General features: G+C 45.5%; 1 protein-coding gene across 1 annotated transcript in view; it reads right to left on the bottom strand.

The window, feature by feature from the left end:
- The window catches only part of LOC126237424 (hexamerin-like), a 49,794-nt gene that overhangs the window by 17,814 nt on the left and 11,230 nt on the right, over nt 1-20,750 (bottom strand). The window contains exons 2-5 of the mRNA XM_049947533.1: nt 17,423-17,550; nt 4,175-4,333; nt 2,621-2,798; nt 152-456 (exon numbers count right to left, since the gene is read on the bottom strand). Of these exons, the coding sequence (XP_049803490.1) occupies nt 152-456; nt 2,621-2,798; nt 4,175-4,333; nt 17,423-17,550 (770 nt within the window). The remainder of the gene's footprint in view (nt 1-151; nt 457-2,620; nt 2,799-4,174; nt 4,334-17,422; nt 17,551-20,750) is intronic.

Here is a 20,750-nt window from a genome sequence, read left to right as displayed (position 1 = left end):
TTAGAAATAGATCGCAATGACGATGGAAATAATTGTGTTAGGGGAAGATGGGGAAGAGGGGGGAATGTCGCATTGAACACGAGACAAGAGGAGACAGTCCTAGCCATCTTGTGAATGCCCGTCAGAGGTGAGTTTGTAAAGGAATGCCTACCAGTGAGACTTTGTCGTCGTTGATAGGGGAGACATCTGGCAGGCCGAGCGACAACCTCTCGTGGAAGTAGCGGGCGAACAGTTGCCGCAGGACGTGGTAGAAGACGTCACCGCGGACTTTTCCGTAGTCCATGGTGTAGTTGGCAGCGCTGAGGAAGTACGGGAAGCGGTAGTTGAAGTCTGCGAAGAACTCGTTGAGTCCGACATCTTCCAGGTAGTACGAGAGCCTCTGGTCGGGAGTGTGGGCAGTCGGATAGCCAGTGTAGTTGGCCATGATGTAGTAGGGCTTCCCGCCGGAGGCGTATCCTGTGAACAGACATCGCACCTTTCAGTGACGCAGTCCAGGTACATAGAGTGAAATAGTGCTATCTGGTTCTGACAGATATTTCTTGTATCACGTACATTATCATGTTTTGTCACATTACTTGCTCTGTCAGTAAAGTTATAGCAGAACATTATAATGTTGTCAAGGATATAACAAAGACTCATCTTTGGTGTTCACAATGAGATTTCCACTCTGCAGCTTAGTGTGCGCTGATACGAAACTTCCTGGCAGATTAAAAATGTGTGCCGGACCAAGACTCGAACACGGGACCTCTGCCTTTTCCGGGCAAGTGCTCTACTGTCTGAGCTACCCAACCACCACACACGCCGTGACCTCACAGCTTTACTTCCGCCAGTACCTCGTCTCCTACCTTCCAAACTTCACAGAAGCTCCTTTGTTCCAGTAGTGCTAGTTTTGCAAGGTTCGCAGGAGAGCTTCTGTGAAGTTTGTAAGGTATGAGACGAGGTACTGGCAGAATTGAAACTGCGAGGACGGGTCGTGAGTCGTGCTTGGGTAGCTCAGATGGTAAATCACTTGCCCGCGAAAGGCAAAGATCCCGAGTTCGAGTCTCGGTCCAGTACGTCGTTTTAATCTGCCAGGAAGTTTCATCTTTGGTGTTGTTGTGACATCTATCGTTGCAAACACCTTGAATGCACTGAATGCTAGATGCAGGCAAGGCTTTTGCCCAACAGAGTTACACCACTTGCCGAAAACGGTTATAGTGTTTCGCCACTACGCCAACTCGTTGCGCTAAACGACAACACTAGAACGAATCATCCTTGTGGTTAGACGGATTGTTTATGTAGGCAAAACTGGGAGTATTTCCTCTATGATTGTTTCCTGCTTCGGTTTTTGGAACACACCTAAGACGCTCTGGCAAGAACCCCCAACAAATACTTCATTACAGGAAACTTTTTGGTGTTCGCCGGCCGGAGTGGCCGGGCGGTTCTAGGCGCTGCAGTCTGGAACCGAACGACCGCTACGGTCGCAGGTTCGAATCCTGCCTCGGGCATGGGTGTGTGTGATGTCCTTAGGTTAGTTAGGTTTAATTAGTTCTAAGTTCTAGGGGACTAATGACCTCAGAAGTTAAGTCGCATAGTGCTCAGAGCCATTTGAACCAACCTTTTTGGTGTTTTAAGAACTCCAAGATCACTTCTGATGGATATCATGTTGTGGAACGACAGCTGTTTCTTCCTCTACCAACGGCTTAAGTGAAATGTGCCTAGCACACTGGTCTTCCAACTGAACACACTCCATATGAAAAGGGGTCACTCACATGTTGCATTAGTGAAGGGCGCCGAGCGGTTCTAGGAGCTTCAGTCTGGAACCGCGCGACCGCTACGGTCGCAGGCTCGAATACTGCCTTGGGCAATGGATGTGTGTGATGTCTTTAGGTTAGTTAGGTTTAAGTAGCTCTAAGTTCTAGGGGACTGATGACCTCAGATGTTAAGTCCCATAGTGCTTAGAAGCGTGGCGTGGCATTAGTGAAGGGCATGCTGTTTCTGGATGTGTAACGCTACACTCTAGAGTTATCTGTATGACATCTATATGAATTCTGACTTTTGAACTGAGTGTGGACTGAAATTATAATCAGATTTGAGTATCGCAGTTCAAATGTTGTAGGAATGCGAAGCTTACTACAGCGTGAGACCATCAGAGCCCATTATTACAGAACTAATTGATTTAGATTTCCAAATAGTTATTGATACTATCGGGGGACAACATATTCTGAAAAGAAATTATTTTAACAATTGAAATTGCTATCACTAGTCACTTCGTCCGTCACCGAAATGTTTGTCTGTGATGGACATGAATCAGGGCACAGTGTTCTGCCATCATTCAGGTGTTGAGTGACAGCCCTTCTGATGTATGGGAAGGTAGTGTGCCCATTGGTCCATTTAAGAATTCATTGTAATTGAGCAGATGGTTAAATGAACATCGCTCTCTTTTCCTCTAAATAATGTCTGTCCACGAACAACAGTAAAGCATGTGAATATCTGATTTCATGGATCAGGTTTAATTCTTCACTTACGCCACTTCAGTACTTTCAGGAAAGAAAACAGATACACGTACGAGTGCATGTAGTACATTTCGTCTTAAAGCCGCTTTTCGATCCGCCACTGGCCTCAAGCAGTGCCTCCTTACCTCCCAGTCTGGCGTCGTAGACCTGCTGGATGACGTCAGAGGTAATGAAGAGCTCTGGATATATTTCGTAGAGGGGAGGCAAGACGAAGTCCTTCGTGTCCTGGCGCATCCTTATGGACGTGAGGAATGCTACCATAAACTGATCTCTGTTCACTCGCTCGCGGAGGTACAGGGCCGTCTGCAAAACGTAAAGTAATGTTGGAGTAGTCGCTACTTCATGATCTTAGGCGCAGCTTCGGCTGTAATAATACGATATAAAGCAAAGAACATAGAACACTTGGAGGCAAGTGAAAGGTCATGAAAAGTATCAGAAAAGACAATGACGACAAGTACAGTATATATTATTGTCACAAGGAAATTATCTGTTTCTGGAGCTATTGGAGGTAACGTACGTATTAGACAGTCACTTAAAAACCAGTAAATGATCGAAGACAAAGTGAGCGTACATGACACACGTGCGTAGAGAGACAAACATGCACACATCAGTATCAACAGTATGAATATAGCAAATCCACTACATAGTCGAAACAAAGGCACACACACACACACACACACACACACACACACACACACAGAAGGAGAGAGAGAGAGAGAGAGAGAGAGAGAGAGAGAGAGAGAGAGAGAGGGTATATTTATGTAATTTTAAAAATTGCCTGAAAAAATTTATAACCGAAACGAATGGTACAAAATATGGATGCAGATGTGTATTTATTACTTTAAGAGTAATTTTTCCCTAATGTCGCTATTCTGAAACAAAAGCAACAGTTTTATATTATAATACCACCTGAATGATAGACAATATCATCATAATCTGTCTAGTTTTTTACAGGAAATAGAACCAATATAACCGTGACGTTAATGCAGTTGCTGTCGGACTGAATTTCTGATAACGAACTCAGCACACTATAGTGGTCGAGGAATTCTTTGAGAGAAGACAGCACTGTCTTTCAAATTGATAACGGTGGAGCTGGTTTTCTGAATCTTAGACCACGGCGAATAGCAAAATATCAGTTATATTAAATACGAATGTGGCGCGTAGAAGGCAGCTTCAGAGGGAAGTACGAGGGCTATTCCGAAAGTAAGGTCCGATCGGTCACGAAATGGAAACGACTATGTAAATCCGATAAAGCTTTGCACAGATGTGTTGGGTAGTGTCTCTAGTATAACCCCAGTTAGCATCACGTCGCTCTTCTCATTTCTGAGCTCGCAGTGAGTGCGTAAAGATGTCTAGAAAATAGTGTCTGCCGCCAAGTACGGGGGCCTGGTGAGAAATTTCCCCTGAAGCTATGCAGCTAACATTACATAACTGTCGTGCTGTTTCGTCTTCAAGACAATTCTCAGCCGCATTCTGCAGGGGCAATGAAGATGCTCCTGCATCGTTTTCAAACCTTGAATCTGTAAGGCCAATAAATCGGACGTTTCTAGCAGCAGTATTAATCTAGCTCTCTAATTAAGCAGTGCAAGTACATAAAATTGTTACTAGCCTCGTGTAAAAATAATCACTACATTAATTATTAATGCGGCACCACACACATGTTATGGTGCTCTACGTACCTTGTAGAAGGTGTCGTAGTCCTTGGCGTGGTACAGCAAGTCGAAGAAGAGCTTGATCTGATCCAAATGGTGGTCATCAAACACGGAACTGGGCTGCTGCATGGGCAGAAACTCACCGCTCTGCTCCATCCGCGTGAACTCTTCCACTAATTCTGGCACCTGTAAGCAGTGCGTAGATTGTATCAAATATACGATACCAATTGGCTGTGTTACTCGTTTACAAAACACAGGCTCTACTGGGGTAGATCTATTTCTTTGAGAGCGAGCAAAAGGACAAAGGGTTTCAACCGGAACAGAAACTTTGTAAATAAACGTCAGATATCCCTTGTCCTCAGCATCAGTGAATTTGAGATTGTACGGCTCTTCAGAACGACCGTACCGAGATGAAATGGCACTATAGGCCAAGTGTCATCTCCGAACAATGATTACACTATAGTTCAGGCAATTAGTGGATGTATGACGCGTTTTCTGGTGTACAGCTGGGTTGTTGATTAACTGCATTCATAACACTTCGGCGACCGACCATGTCGCCTTCCCAGTCGTCTTCTTCAGCTGCTGTAAGCTGTGTTATGCATATTCGCTGACTGAAGCTTAATACACAGTGAATACACATAACACACCTTATAAGTAAATGTTTCCCTGAGACATTTAAGTCTCTTTTTATTATCTACTGTAATGATCGAAGCAAACGAAAGGGAATTAAAGTTTGTGCTTTGCCGGGACTCGAAGCAGAGTCTTCTTGCTTAGCAGGGAGAAATGCTAACCACTACACCATCACAGGACGATGGCCAGCATTCACCTAAGCTGAGTACCCTCCCCAACTTCAACTCATTTTTCCCTTACATATTGTCATTACTGCCAGGGCTCTCCGACACTTGCAAGCACCCCAGCATTGGACGTAATTGGACGTCCTTGTACCATTTGGTTATCTAATAGATCTTATAATTAAATGCTTCCCTGAGGCATTTAAGTCTCTTTTTATTATCTACGATAATGATCTCAGGGAAAAATTTAATTATGAGATCTATTAGATCACCAACTGGTACAAGGACGTCCCATTACGTCCAATGCTGGGGTGCTTGCCAATATAGGAGAGCCCTGGCTGTAGTGACAATATGTAAGGGAATAATGAATTGAAGTTTGTGTTGCGGAGGGTACTTAGCTTAGGTAGTTCGTGTAGTAATATTGACTATCGTCCTACGCTGGTGTAATGGTTAGCGTTTTTGCCTCGCAACAAAAAGACCCGGGTTCGAGTCCCGGCCGCAGCAGAAATTTTAATTCATTTCGTTTGCTTCGACCATTATCGTACGCATAACACTGCTTACAGCACACTAAGAAGACGACTGATCAGTCGTCCAATTTCTTTTGCATAAAACGGAAACAACAACATGGATGTAGATGCCGAAAACGCCTGAGAGATCACGTTAGTGGATGTTCTGATCTCAACCAGATCATTAGCAGACAATCTATACATATGTATAATTTAAAGTCCCCCCTGAGCGTTTCTCTGTCTGTGTGAAGGATAATCCCAGGAACTACTCTAGATATTTTGATGAAGTTTTCACTAACAGACAGACCGGCTCACGAGGAAAGTTTGTTTATACAGTGTCCCAGAAACGTTGAAACAGACTTCGAAGGGTTGTAGAGGGTGTCCTGAGGAACAAATTGATTATAGGAACTAGTGTCTGGGCCCGCATCTCGTGGTCGTGCGGTAGCCTTCTCGCTTCCCACGCCCGGGTTCCCGGGTTCGATTCCCGGCGGGGTCAGGGATTGTCTCTGCCTCGTGATGGCTGGGTGTTGTGTGCTGTCCTTAGGTTAGTTAAGTTTAAGTAGTTCTAAGTTCTAGGGGACTGATGACCATAGATGTTAAGTCCCATAGTGCTCAGAGCCATTTGAACCATTTTTTCTAGTGTCTGGAAACATCATCCAATGACGCTATGGGTCCTTCAACATGAAAAGTGACTTTGTAAGCTGATAGAAACGTAGGTGGAACGTCTCGCCAGTCGAAAAGATGGAGCTAGATGTTGAGTAGAAACACCCTGTCTCTTATGAATGCGATGCTCTGTTACATCGGTGGACGACGGTTTCGGACATGGTTTTTCAACCACAGTTTCTTTTCCTCCTGGATAGCTTGAAAATCTCCAATTTTTTCGGTATACAGTAGAAAAAAAGCTGCAGATGGAAACCTGTGTCGAAAACTGTCATCCACGAAGGCAACAGAGTACTGCATTCATAGGGGACAAAGTATTTCTACACAGCAACTAGCTCCATCCCCTCCACTGGTGATCGTGGCAATCAGTTGCGATCACTGAATAAAAAAAAATAAAAAAATAAAAATCACCACGAGTCGTTCCGCCTATGGTACGTCAGCGTACAAAGTCACGTTTGCTGCTGAAGGGGTAGCCTAATGGCTGGCGCCGGAACGTGTGACTTTGACACTCTGCAACGTCGTTGGATGATGTTTCTGGACATGGATTCCTATCGTGGATTTGTTCCTCAAGGCGCCCTCTACAACTCCATGACGTCCTCGTTCGACGGAAAACCAATGGGCACCTCAGCCCCAGTGTCTACAGGAAACCTACACACACAGATCGGTATCTACACGCTCTCAGCCACCACCATCCTGCACAAAAACGTGGCGGTCTGAATACTCCATCGTGCTAAAGTCGTCTCAGACTCTGAAAGTCTGCCGCCAGAACTGAGCCACCTCCGAAAAGTCTTCCGGGAAAACGGGAACAGCCACGGACAGGTGTCACAGGCTATATCTGGTGTGACACGCAAGAAACACACCATCAGAGAAGAGAACACCGCCGAAGAAGAAAGCAAGAAACTTGTGTTTTTGCCTTGCTGTGGTACAGTGTCGAGGAAGATTAGCCGGCTCTTGAAGAGATAAAGCATTTCATCGGTGTTCAGGTCCCTAGCAAAAATTCGACAGCTCATGAGGCTTGTGAAGGACGATCTAGGGCTTAGAACGCCTGGAGTGTACAAGATACCATGTCAGTGTGGCTGTTACTACGTCGACCAAACAGTACGCACTGTGGAGCAACGCCGGATGGGACACGAGAGGTCCTTACGTTTCGCTGTCTAGAAAAATCAGCCGCGGCAGAACACGTCTTAGAAAATGGACAGCGAATTCTGTTCGACGAAACATCTGTCTCTATGAGGCCGAAGGGATTTTGGTATAGCGTCATAAGAGAAGCTATTGAAATAAAAACCTCTGAAAACACCATCAACAAGGACAGCGGTTTGCAGCTCAGCACAGCCTGGAACCAGGCCATCGCGAGGTTAAACCGGGCGGGTCGGACGCGGGATGAAAACATTACCATATATGGCGAGGAAGAGAGCACCAGTGACGTCAAAGCCAGCAGTGCGGCTACATAACGACGCGGCCACGGCGACACAGCAGTCAGTCTTACCACTTGACAATGAGTGAGGAGAGCTCGGTCGAAAGCTCGTGGGATTTTAGCCACCTGACGCGGCTGGAAGCCCGAGAAAGTTTTATTAACTCCTTCAAAGTTTATTGCAACCTTTCTGGGACACCCTATATAATTGATAAGTATTTCCTGCAAATTTTCTGAAGTATGATGATGTTTGCGAAGTAAGTTATACCTCCTAAGAAGTTTCCTGGTGTGCGCTGCTTAAATCGTTTAAGTTAACTTTTGTTTAACAACGTTGTTCTCTGAATTTTAATCATAACTCTACGCTGTGACCTGTAAACAAATTTACCGCTACGTTGTCTAGCGCTGGATACTTAGTGCCACTCATGTGAAGCTGGGACAGATTGCTCATTGAATAATATAGATGTGTGTAGTGCATATGTCCCAGTGTACCCGTGGAACTCCTGGAGCTATTGCTACTGAATTTCGTTCACATTTGAGTTTGTGTCTGGGAAACAGTGCTGTGTGGTTAAGATACATCTAACATCTCAAGGGAGGAAGAGTTAAAACTTTAGACTGTATGTAATTATTTCAACTAAACATTGTACTATTACTTTAAAAAGAATCTGTGTGTGATGCACCGTTATTGCTCCTAAGAGGAGCAGCAGGGGTTATTGGAACACGTGCGACCTACGAACCGTAAAATATGTTAATGTACCTATAACAACTCTAGGGATAGGATAGGGGTGCGCGATTGGAACTCTGGAGTGCGTGGAGCCACTTCAACCAAACTTGGTACACGTTTGACATAATAACTAGAAAAAATTCAGAGGAGGTAAAGAACTCAAAACATCCGCAATGAGGGAGTGTGGGTGGTAAGAGGGTGAATTGTGAAGCTGATCACAACGTTGGAACGCTTGGAGCGATTTCGATCAAACTCGATAGCTATGTGACTTATCAAGTGAAACGTGTTGTGTCGATTCCCTAAGGTCTCGACACAATGAGTGGCTAGGTGCACGCGAAACTAACGCAGACGGGCGTAAATTCTGAAACAGGAGACTGGATGAAAACTATAAAGAAAAGAAGAGAGATGTTAATATACTTAACTTTAATGTAGTCTTGTTCTTGTTGAAATACATCTCTTGCATAGTAGTAAGCAATTAGCAATGATACACATGGCGCCTTGCTAGGTAGTAGCGATGGACTAGCTGAAGGCTATTTAATCTGTCTCTCGGCAAATGAGAGGAAGACGTGATACGTCTTGTCGCAAGCTATGTCGTCCGTACAACTGGGGCGAGGTCAAGTCCGTGTCTTGTGACCTGCCCTGTGGTGGCGCTACGTTTGCGAATACACAGTGGCGACACGCGGGTCCGACATGTACTACAGGACCGCGGCCGATTTAAGTTACCACCTAGCAAGTGTGGTGTCTAGCGGTGACACCACATTCCTCCCCCGCAAATCGGCGAACGGTCGTGAGATAAGGCTTCCGCCCGCCGTGGGGAGGACCCCATGTTGACGTATGCGATGAGGTGGGGAGCCTAACAACAGGCGAGGCTGTGCCACCCGCACCCGGCCATTCGGTCCGAGGGGAGCTAGGAAACGCCTGCAAACCTAGTCCAGGGTGCACGTCAACATGAGGTGCATGCGCACGTAATGAGAGAGGGTCCGCAGGGTCGACCTCCATGTGGTCGGAGCACCCGACGGGCGAAGACGACATCCGGTCCGGAGCGGGCAAGAGGTCCATGGCGGAGGACGACTGGTCACGGGAAGCAAGCGGCGGCGCGTGACCCAGGGAGGCGCGAGGCGGCTGCAGCGAAGCGTCCGCTGCTGGCGGCGCCGGCGGCGGCTGCGGCGGCGCGACGCCATGAGGCAAAATGGAAGGCATCGTCGGTAACACCTGGGGATGAGGCGAGCCAGTAGATGGGTCCCCAGGGCGCTGACCTGACGGCTCCGTCGCTGAAAGCAGACGGGGAGCGGCAGAACCCAGGCGACGACAGAGGCGCAGCTGATTGAGATGCCGACGCACCTCACCAGAGGCCCCCAAAACCAAATACATCGCGCGGCCGAGGCAGCGAAGAATGCGCCCTGCGAGCCAACGCCGTGAACCGCGATAGTTGCGATAATAGACAACGTCGCCAGGAGCAAAAGCAGGAGACTGCCGCTGCACAGGAACCTGATGTGGCGGATGCAGCAAAGACATCAGAGTTCGATGAGGACGACCATGGAGCAACTCAGCCGGCGAGCGACCATCGCGGGGCTGAGAGCGATATGAGGACAAAAAGAGCAACAAAGCGTCCTCCCGAGAATGCGACTCTTTCAACTTCAACATCTGCGACTTGAAAGTCCGGACCAATCGTTCAGCGGCACCGTTTGACTGAGGCGAAAACGGCGCGGATGTCAGATGTTGAATACCATTGGCCTTGCAGAACGACTGAAATTCTGCGGACATGAATTGTGGGCCATTGTCGGAAACAATAGTCTGCGGAAGACCTTCAATGCAAAAGATAGCAGACAAGGCTTGGATGGTGGCAGAAGACGTCGTGGAAGACATCCGGACAACAAAAGGAAAATTACTGAAAGCATCGACCACAACCAACCATCGAGCATTCCAGAATGGACCAGCAAAATCGATGTGCAAGCGTTGCCAAGGGGAAGTGGCTTTCGGCCATGCAAAGAATTTCCGCGGCGGTGCGGATTGTTGTTCGGCACACGCCACGCAAGAGGAGCACATATTCGCAATCGCAGCATCGATTCCGAACCAAGTACAGTGCTGACGAGCAAGTTGTTTCGTACGCACTATACCCCAATGTCCTTGGTGAAGAAGCTTTAAGACAGAGGACTGTAACGAACGTGGGACGACGACTCTGGATTGATCATTATCGGAACGCAACAACAAAACACCACGTCGAACAAAAAGTCTCTCCTTGTGAGCAAAAAAACGGCGAACCAAAGGATCCTCGATCCGTGACTTTGACAAGGGCCATTGCGTAGCAACAAAACGCAAAACGGGAGCAAGGACAGGGTCAGCAGCTGTGGCTGTAGCTACACGACGAAAATCAATCGGAAACGATGCGACCACGTCATCGGTTTCCGAATCAATGAACATGCAAGCAAGTTCGGAAGAATCGAATGCTTTATCCTCAGCAACAGGCAAACGGGACAACGCATCAGCGTTGCCGTGCTTAGCAGTGGACCGATACAAGATATCGTAGCGGTACTGCGAGAGAAAAAGTGACCAGCGAATGAATTTCTGCGCTGTACGTGGAGGTACAGGCTTGTTCGGATGAAAAAGCGATGTCAAAGGTTTGTGGTCCGTGATGATGGTAAAGTGACGACCATACAAGAAATCGTGAAACTTTGTTACACCAAACACAAGAGCCAAAGCTTCCTTCTCTATTTGGGAATAATTTCTTTGCGCAGATGAGAGCAATTTTGACGCAAAGGCAATAGGGCGATCATGCGAACCATCTTTGTGCGCAAGCACAGCACCGATCCCGAAATCCGATGCATCTACCATCAACAAAAGGGGTTTTCGGGGATCGAATGGCGTCAGGCAAGTATTGGAAAGTAACGCCGATTTCAACTGGCGAAAGGCGCGTTCGCATTCCGTCGTCCAGACGAACGGAACACCTTTACGGCGTAAGCGATGAAGCGGAGCTGAAATGGAAGAAGCATTGCGCACAAACTTTGAATAATAATTTACCTTACCCAGCACACTCTGCAGCTGTTTTAAGTTCTGCGGTGACGGCAAGTCCTGAATGGCACGAAGGTGCTCTGGACTCGGATGTATACCTTGGGCATTTATGACATGCCCCAGGTACGGTAAGTCACGAGCAAAAAACACACATTTGTCCTTCCTCAATCGAAGACCATTCTGACGCAATACCTGAAATAATGTCCGGAGATTCTGCAAATGTTCGGCTTCTGTCTTTCCTGAGATCACAATATCGTCCAGATAGTTCGCAGCCGTAGGGACCGACGCACAAATAGTTTGTAAATATTGCTGAAATAAAGCAGGGGCGGATGCACACCCGAATGGCAGTCTTTTGAAGCGATACAAGCCAAGATGCGTGTTAACCACTAAGACGCGCTGGGATTCTTCGTCCACAGGTATTTGCAAGTACGCATCTGCTAGGTCCAATTTTGAAAAATATTTTCCCGGGCACAGTTTGTCAAAAAGATCTTCCGGGCGGGGCAAAGGAAAAGTAGCAGTCACAAGTTGTGGATTCACAGTTGCCTTGAAGTCCACGCAAAGTCTCAATTTTCCGGAAGGTTTTGGCAAAATTACTAAGGGTGAGGCCCAGAGAGAAGCCTGCACACGTTCAATTACACCTTGAGATTCTAAATCGTGCAATGTTCGTGCGACCTCATCACGCAATGCGTGGGGAACATTGCGCGCTCTGAAAAATTTCGGGTGCGCGTTGTCTTTCAGTTCCAAATGCGCTTCATAGTTCTTAGCGCAACCAAGGCCCGGTGCAAAAATGTCTGCAAATTCTTCACAAAGACTAGAAACACTGGCGGAAGGCACAGTCTGATTCACGGATAGGACCTGATTTACAATAGACATATTAAACAATTGAAACAAATCTAAACCAAACAAGTTCACTGCACTAGAGGAACGAAGAACATAAAATGACACAAGCTTTGTCTGTCCCTTGTATGTTGCAATAAGGCTGCACTGTCCTAACACAGGTATATGCTGTCCTGAGTAACTAGTTAACGTAACATTTGCGGCACGCAATGGCGGGGCGCCCAGTTGTTTGTACGTGTCGTGATTGAGCAATGAAACTGCAGCTCCGGTATCGAGCTGGAATGGGATCACTTTTCCTGCAAAGTCTAAGTCCACAAAAAGTTTATTGTCCTGTTGACGACAAGAGCGACTGTCTCGTGCAATTTGAACTGATACAGGTCCAGAAGCACTTGCAACTTTACGGGATTTCCGGCGACGTCGACGCACACTTTGGGTGGGACGAACACAGTCACTGTTAGCTAAAGTGTCACTGGACGGGTGGGAACGAACCACATGAATGTCCATGGGCGAAGGTCCACGAGCCTGATTGTCCTGGGTTCGATTCCGGCGCGAAGCAAAGGGCCTGGAATTTGTGTGATTGTCTGTTCTTAACTTTTTCTGGCAAACACTTTGTACATGGCCTTTCTTTTGGCAGTAAAAGCAAATAGCTTGGCGTGACGGGCAATGTTCACGCGAATGTCTAGTGGCACACCGCGGGCAAGATTTCACTGCATTTGCTTGCTTACGCGGCGCACGTGGTTGCAAGCTAGGCGGCCGCAGCGAAGTCGGGCGCGAGGGCCGCTTAGCGTCCCGTGCAGCGGGCCGGGCGGGCCGATTAATGTGACACACTGCTGGCGAAGTTTCAAATGATGCCTGAGCAAAGTCAAGTGTGTCTTGCCTGTCCAATATGTCTATCACTTGTTGCAGGGAGGGATTAACTAGTTTCAAAATCTGTTCCCTTATGCGAACATCAGAAACGTTTTGTGCAATTGCATCACGCACCATAGTATCTGAATATGGGAGGCCACATTCACAGGCAAACGCGCAGTCTCTAGTAAGTCCTTGCAAAGTTGCTACCCACTCCCTATTAGTCTGACCGGCGGTACGTTTTGTACGAAAAAACGTATACCGTTTTGCAACAACATTAACTGTTTCTTTGAAATAGGCATCTAAAGCCGACAAAATTTCCTCGTAGGTCAGAGTTGCTACGTCGCGTCGGGGAAACAATTTCACTATCACACGGTAGGTAGACACACCGACACAAGAAAGCAAAAACGGCTGCCGCTCGTTACCTTGAATTCCATAAGCAGTGAGGTGGAAGTTGAACTGATCGGCCCACTCAGTCCAGCTCTCGTTATGGGCCTCAAAGGGCCTAAATGGCGGTGCGACAGCGTTGTGTGGCTGCGGTAGCGATGAAGCGGCTGCCGCCGCATCGGTTTGCAGCGCACGTTGACCCTGGACGAGCTGTCCAAGGGCTTCCAATAACGCCTGCGTCTGCTGATTCTGCAAGCGAAAAAATTCGGACAGTACATCTGGAGATTGCGGCGAAGCCATGACACAAGCAAATTAGAGCAAGTATAACACAAAGACTGCAACGTGGGCGCGGCACCACTCCTCGGCGCCAAAATATTGTTGTGTCGATTCCCTAAGGTCTCGACACAATGAGTGGCTAGGTGCACGCGAAACTAACGCAGACGGGCGTAAATTCTGAAACAGGAGACTGGATGAAAACTATAAAGAAAAGAAGAGAGATGTTAATATACTTAACTTTAATGTAGTCTTGTTCTTGTTGAAATACATCTCTTGCATAGTAGTAAGCAATTAGCAATGATACACATGGCGCCTTGCTAGGTAGTAGCGATGGACTAGCTGAAGGCTATTTAATCTGTCTCTCGGCAAATGAGAGGAAGACGTGATACGTCTTGTCGCAAGCTATGTCGTCCGTACAACTGGGGCGAGGTCAAGTCCGTGTCTTGTGACCTGCCCTGTGGTGGCGCTACGTTTGCGAATACACAGTGGCGACACGCGGGTCCGACATGTACTACAGGACCGCGGCCGATTTAAGTTACCACCTAGCAAGTGTGGTGTCTAGCGGTGACACCACAAAACGAATTACGCTTTGGGTAAGAGATCCAAAGGGCATACTTAGATGACGACAGGGACAGAAAGGAGGTGAGGAAATAATTGACAACAGCCGATATTATTACTGCATGCACAGCTCGTTACAGAGTAAAAATGTAACTATGATTAGTTCGGATTGTTACATCAGTTATATAATATGTAATCAGCCTATAATATGTAATCATCAAAACATGCAAGACAGGGAGTAATGCAACAAACTTCAGAAAGCCTCAAAAGCACTGTGATGTGATTGCTGTCGCGACGCGAACAGCTTAGCATAGCGTCGATTTGCTGCTCTTGCACTGAATTTAATGACAAGATTATGTCCAGACGAGTCAGTCAGCACATGCACTGCACATTTGCACTGTTGTGCAGATATTTTCAGTGCAGTGCAGGTATAAGAATAAATGGGAGTGATAAATCAAACGAAATGCAATCACGTGTAATGAGCCATCGGAGACCAAGGGTCTTTTATTCCAAAATACTCAGATAATATGCGTGGGTTTGTTCTATAAGAAGACCCCTTGCCGACAATTGTTATGAAAAAGAACGGTTCGAGCACTTCATAATCGCTTAAAAAAGAACTGAATGCATAGAAAGCCATTTTTCCATGCATATACGACTGATATTTTTTTCAGGGTACGATCTGTAGCGAAGTGGTAACCACAGAGAAAATGAAAAATATTTCATCTACAATCTTGCAGCTACGTTTCTACATATTCTCCACTCCGTCTCAGACATTTGTGGTAGCGTCGTACTAACTTTCCAATACCCTCGTCGTAGAAGGTAGACACCTGCGCTTTTCGCCAGTTTCCACTCTGGTTTACAGCTCGGTAAGATGCTGTTCTCATAGCCAGCGGTTCATGTGAGCAAAGAAATGAAAATCGGAGGGAGTCACGTCTTTACTGACGAGCCGGTAGCCGTGCGGTCTATGGCGCCTTGTCACGGTTCGCGCGGCTTCCGCCGTCGGAGGTTAGAGTCCTCCTTCGGGAATGGGAGTGTATGTGTTGTTCTTACCGTAAGTTAGATTAAGTAGTGCGTAAGCCTAGGGACTGATGACCTCAGCAGTTTGCTCCCTTAGTCCTTACCACAAATTTCCATGACTGATGACCATAGATGTTAAGTCCCATAGTGCTCAGAGCCATTTGAACAAATTTCCAATTTCACGTCTGTACCGTATGGTAGATGATCATACACTTCTTATAGAAAACGCTCCAGGAATATCCTTCTTGCAGCAGCACCTTGTCGCCGGCCATTTTCATGCAGAAGAACGATTCCTGAAGACAACATTCCTCTTCCCTTGCTCTAAATTGTACTTAGTAGACGATTTTCTGGAATTGCCTGATACACTCGCAGAACAAGGTCATCGGTTGGCACTCGCTTCCTTTCGTGACTGCTTACATCATGAACATCTGTCCGTTATCTGGGCTGCATGAAACCATGCGGTACCCCTCAGCATGAAGAAATCTAATGTCAGGAACGTAATTCACACTTGGCTGGAGACACTATTGTGCACTGTGACGCTATCGACGGACACATTAGAGACACTGCACAACATATCGGCACAAAGCTTCATCGGACTTTCATTGTGGTCGTAATTTCACAACCGATTGGAACTTGAAAAAAGAAAAAAAAATAGCCTTCGCATGTTCGCAGAAAATGGGACAAATAATTTACTGGACAACGCATTACAAAATATCCCGTTACACTCAAATTCTGGACCTATAGTCATGATTTCATGTTCCAATAATTTATTTTTAACTCTTGTATTTAATACATAGTCTTAGGAAACGAAATTCCGGTGTTTCGTGGAGCAGCTCCCTAGCTGGAGTCTTATTGTCCTTACAAAAGTGGGACGCGTGGCACTATTAGGTGCAAGCAAATTACTTCGAAATACTTCTAGCAATGGCTACTTTGTGTATAAAATGAAGTCACTTGAAAAATACATTGTGTCTGCTACAGTCGAACGCACTTGAGCGGACGCTTACGAAGTCTGTCAATCAGGTGCGCTGCACGGGAAGTTTCACTCTCTGGCCACGCGTAGCTGCATCGCAAGTGATGAGAGGTATGATGTAGGCAAGCGATCAGAAGGGACAACTCGCATGCGGGTTGTTGTCTTGCCGCCTCAAGCAGAGCAATAGTCTACTGCCAGGTGCACACCATCTGGATGGACAACCTCCGCGATCGTGTGGCCACAAACCACTCGAAAATGACCACAGGATCGGAAAATGATAAATGTTCAGTAACGGCGAATATGAAATCTTTTAAAAAGTCTAAGACTGTGAGCCTACAACAAATACAATTGCCTAAACTCTTGCACAGCTGCGGCGAATGCTCGAACACGTAACTACCTCACGATTTTCCGCAGCACCTTTAACAAGTCAGTTGGTTTTATCCGTAGAGATGGTATTCCGTGTAGTACTTCACTTTAAACCTCAGAACTAATATCTTGACGTTTTATTTACAAACGGAAAATTTTCGAAACAGTATTGCAAATGTACTGAAACAGTCATTATTTATAACTTACATATACGTAAATGTATTCACAGCCTGCGCTTCTACGCCACAAACATCGTTGACACTACCTCAAAATGCAGGAAAGTAAAAAAAAAAAATCAGTTTATAATCTACCGTTAAGTGAAAATAAGAACACTCTACTTCCGATTTTCCTCATTCAGTACCGTAGTAGTATTATCGCAGGTAATACACGGTTAATTCTGTGGTTTGCAAGATAGAAAATTTTCAGTTTGTTAACAAAATCTGAGAAAGGCGGGAAGTAAGAGTAACGTATAGCGACCAATTGATGATGAGTTTGCTGCGGAGGGAAGGTTTTCGAGAGATGATTCTACTCAAAGGGGAAAGTGTTATACGGCGTGGTTAAAAAATATTTTATTAACATGCTTAGTAAAGCAACAGTGGCTGTTTTTAAGTGGAGGGATGTATTTTTTTAATGCGACTTTAAAAAATTTGTGTAGAGTACTACAGAGGCAAAGTTATCATCAGTCCCTCCAGCAAAAAATTTCACTATGTGAGAGAGGAAATGTGGTAATAATGGAAGCCATTTCCGATTATTTTCTTTGCTTGACTTTTTTAATTTTCATATTAAATATTTAAGACACACTTATTTTAGGTTCACGTTAGAGCTGCTGGTGAGTAGAGGAAACGCGCGGCAGTACAATCTCCTACCGCCACATTACTAATTACTCCGCTGCGAGTACAGCCGGCCTTCCGTGTCATTACCTGGTAGTTTTCGGGCTGTAGCTTGTAGTCCCTGGCGATGGCAGCCATGTCTTCCCATAGCGGCGACTGGCGGTAATGCTTCAGCAGTCGTATGATGTCCTTGTGACGCGTTAGTTGTACCTGGTCAGCTGTCAAACAAAGAAAGTAAAGCCAGTTATTAAAATCAGAGGAGGACTTCGTTTCCTGGAGGACGACACAGATAGGACTACATGTGAAAACAGGTTCTTTATACCTTTTCCGGTAGCACAAATGTAAATATTTGTCGCCACTGACTGGGATGTCCCAAAAGGAATAATTTTGATCATTTTGTGCAGTACAATTCAACGTTAATAATAATAATTTAAATAAAATAAGTTTTTAATGTAACACGTTTTTAACACGGTCTAGAAACCATAAAAAAATTTCTCCTAATAACGTAGAGATCCCTAACCCTATACAGATAGTCCTGAAAACTCAGGCTTGTGAATTTTTAATAGCTATGCGAACACCCGCAAAATTTAAAACGAAAGATGTGGAGCGCATGCAGTGACAATTGACGCATGGAACAGTTCACCAGTGTCACTAACAGTTTTATTGCACTGCAAACTGCACTGTTTTGTGATTTTTCACAAATACAGAAACTCTCTACACTCCTTACTATTATCTATTGCATGCACTGCACGTGTCTCGTTTTAAACTTTACGAGTATTGTTGTAGCTACTGAAAATTCAGAAGCACAAGTTTCTAGGACTTCCGTAAAGGAGTAGGAATCTGCATGGGGCTATGAGAAATTATTTCATCCTTTTTAGTCTATTTTACAAACACGTTATGTTAAAAAAGTTGTTTTATTTAAATAACTATTTTCTGCTTCTTAGTCCTGGGTGTGTGAAATTTTTAAACATTTTGATGAGATTACAACCAACAGATAAGGAAAATTTCAGATTTTTTTCAGTTTCTTTGGATCAACTACATACTGCTTTCTGCTACGTTTATGTGGTGAAAATACCGTGATAGTTTACCAGCAATCGCTCTTATCGCCAAACGTTAGCGAATGGAACAGATTAAGGGGGAAGTAGCAATAGCAAAAAATGTATCTTCCAACACAAACTAAACAAGAATGTCAGTTTATATTGCATCGCCAACGAATTCTGATCTATTTTGAAAGTTTCAGGCGTCTAGCGCCTTCCCCGTTGTACAGACGGACAGAACACTCACTGACACAACACTCACTGCCACTACATGCACCGTATGTGTGTCTGAAGCAGTCATTCCTTGCCAAGTGACGCCGCTTTCGCGTGGATGGTTTTAAGTCGATACTAGGATGGTGGCCGTAATGTTCTGGCCAATCAGTGTGTAGTGTAGTGACGTCTCAATTTGGCTGACGTACCCTCTGTTAACAATATTATACCATCACTCCATGGCATTCTGTGGTTTGGTATTTAATCCACGACATCGGTGGGAAGTCAGGTGATCATGAGTAATACGCCATTGCCTCCTCTCTTTGCAGACCACATACCGGCAGTGAAACTTTCTTGCACCCTTAGAATACGAATTGCATGTCTGCATGTCGGGTGCCCATCTACACGCATGCATTAGAGAGTTTGAGCCCGGAGCATCTTCCTTGCTAGTAACTCGCTACAAGATCTGTAATACGCAATGTGGAGGCACAAGCACCATCATGAAGCTATTCAGAAAGCGAGATGCAATTATTTTTCTCTTTTGCGGACTGTACATTGAGTTGGCAGCATGTGGCAAGCCGAATCTGTATGCTTCTCGCAAGTAATCCAGATATCTGCCTTTCGCGGACCGTGAACCACGTCTCGCTGAACGACTCAGTGTCAGTACGCCATACGCCTTCCCTACTTTCCTCTAAATTCCTCACAGGCTCTCCCTGTGTCTGCAAAATTTACAAGAAATGAGAATCCTGTCCGCAGCTCGTGGTCGTGCAGTAGCGTTCTCGCTTCCCACGCCCGGGTTCCCGGGTTCGATTCCCGGCGGTGTCAGGGATTTTCTCTGCCTCGTGATGGCTGGGTGTTGTGTGCTGTCCTTAGGTTAGTTAGGTTTAAGTAGTTCTAAGTTCTAGGGGACTTATGACCACAGCAGTTGAGTCCCATAGTTCTCAGAGCCATTTGCACCATTTTTTGCAGTCGCCGCGTTACTTACTGTTCTACCCAAGAGGTAGGGAGCCAACTTTAGTTAGGGCACAGCAGAATTCAACAACGTCATTTTAGAATTCTGCATCAAACTGAAGCGTTGAGACACTCCGTGAGAATTGCTCAGATAGCGCAATTGGTATTCTACAGCACACTGTTCTATTTTTGCAGGGGTATTGCTTAATTATTTCGAAAGAAGTAAGTTTGAATTTCGCACGTTGTTACACATGATTTAATTCTCATTTTGCAACATGATGTTGTTGTGGTCTTCAGTCCTCAGACTGGTTTGATGCAGCTCTCCACGCTACTCTATCCTCTGCAAGCTTCTTCATCTTCCAGTACCTACTGCAGCCTACATCCTTCTGAATCTGCTTAGTGTATTCATCTCTTGCTCTCCTTCTACGATTTTTACCCTCCACGCTGCCCTCCAATACTAAATTGGTGATCGCTCGATGTCTCAGAACATGTCCTACCAACCGATCCCTTCTTCTAGTCAAGTTGTCTCCCCAATTCTATTCAGTACCTCCTCATTAGTTATGTGATCTACCCATCTAATCTTCAACATTCTTCTGTAGCACCACATTTCGAAAGCTTCTACTCTCTTCTTGTCCAAACTATTTATTGTCCATGTTTCACTTCAATACATGGCTACACTCCATACAAATACTTTCAGAAACGTCTTCCAAACACTTAAATCTATACTCGATGTTAACAAATTTCTCTTCTTCAGAAACGCTTTCCTTGCCATTGCCAGTCTACATTTTATATCCTCCCTACTTCGACCATCATCAGTTATTTTGCTCCCCAAATAGCAAAACTCCTTTACTACTTTAATTGTCTTATTTCCTAATCTAATTCCCTCAGCATCTGCTTATTTCCATCGTTTAATGTCTCATGACTAAGTTTTATGGACTAACACATCACTTATGAATGAAGCATTGATTGCGCAAAAGCGAATAGTAACAATAATGTGTGTTGTTTTTATAAAATCCTTTTGTGCATCAGGTCGAGTCATTTTGAAACTAAAACCATTAAAACCGACATTTTAACTAATCTGTGGTGGTCCTCTTCTGGGCTGTCGGTGTAGTCACCGCTGCAAAGACGGTCGAAACGGCGGTTTTTAAAGTCGTTTCAGATTTAAAATTTCGCTGCCTAATGTGCAAAAGAATTTTATTTAAATTGGCACTGGCCGTTGC

Source organism: Schistocerca nitens, chromosome 2 (assembly GCF_023898315.1).
Source record: "Schistocerca nitens isolate TAMUIC-IGC-003100 chromosome 2, iqSchNite1.1, whole genome shotgun sequence".
Lineage (NCBI taxonomy): Eukaryota > Metazoa > Arthropoda > Insecta > Orthoptera > Acrididae > Schistocerca > Schistocerca nitens.
The sequence above is the reverse complement of the archived record's forward strand: the minus strand, read 5'-3'. Positions and strand labels throughout refer to the sequence as shown.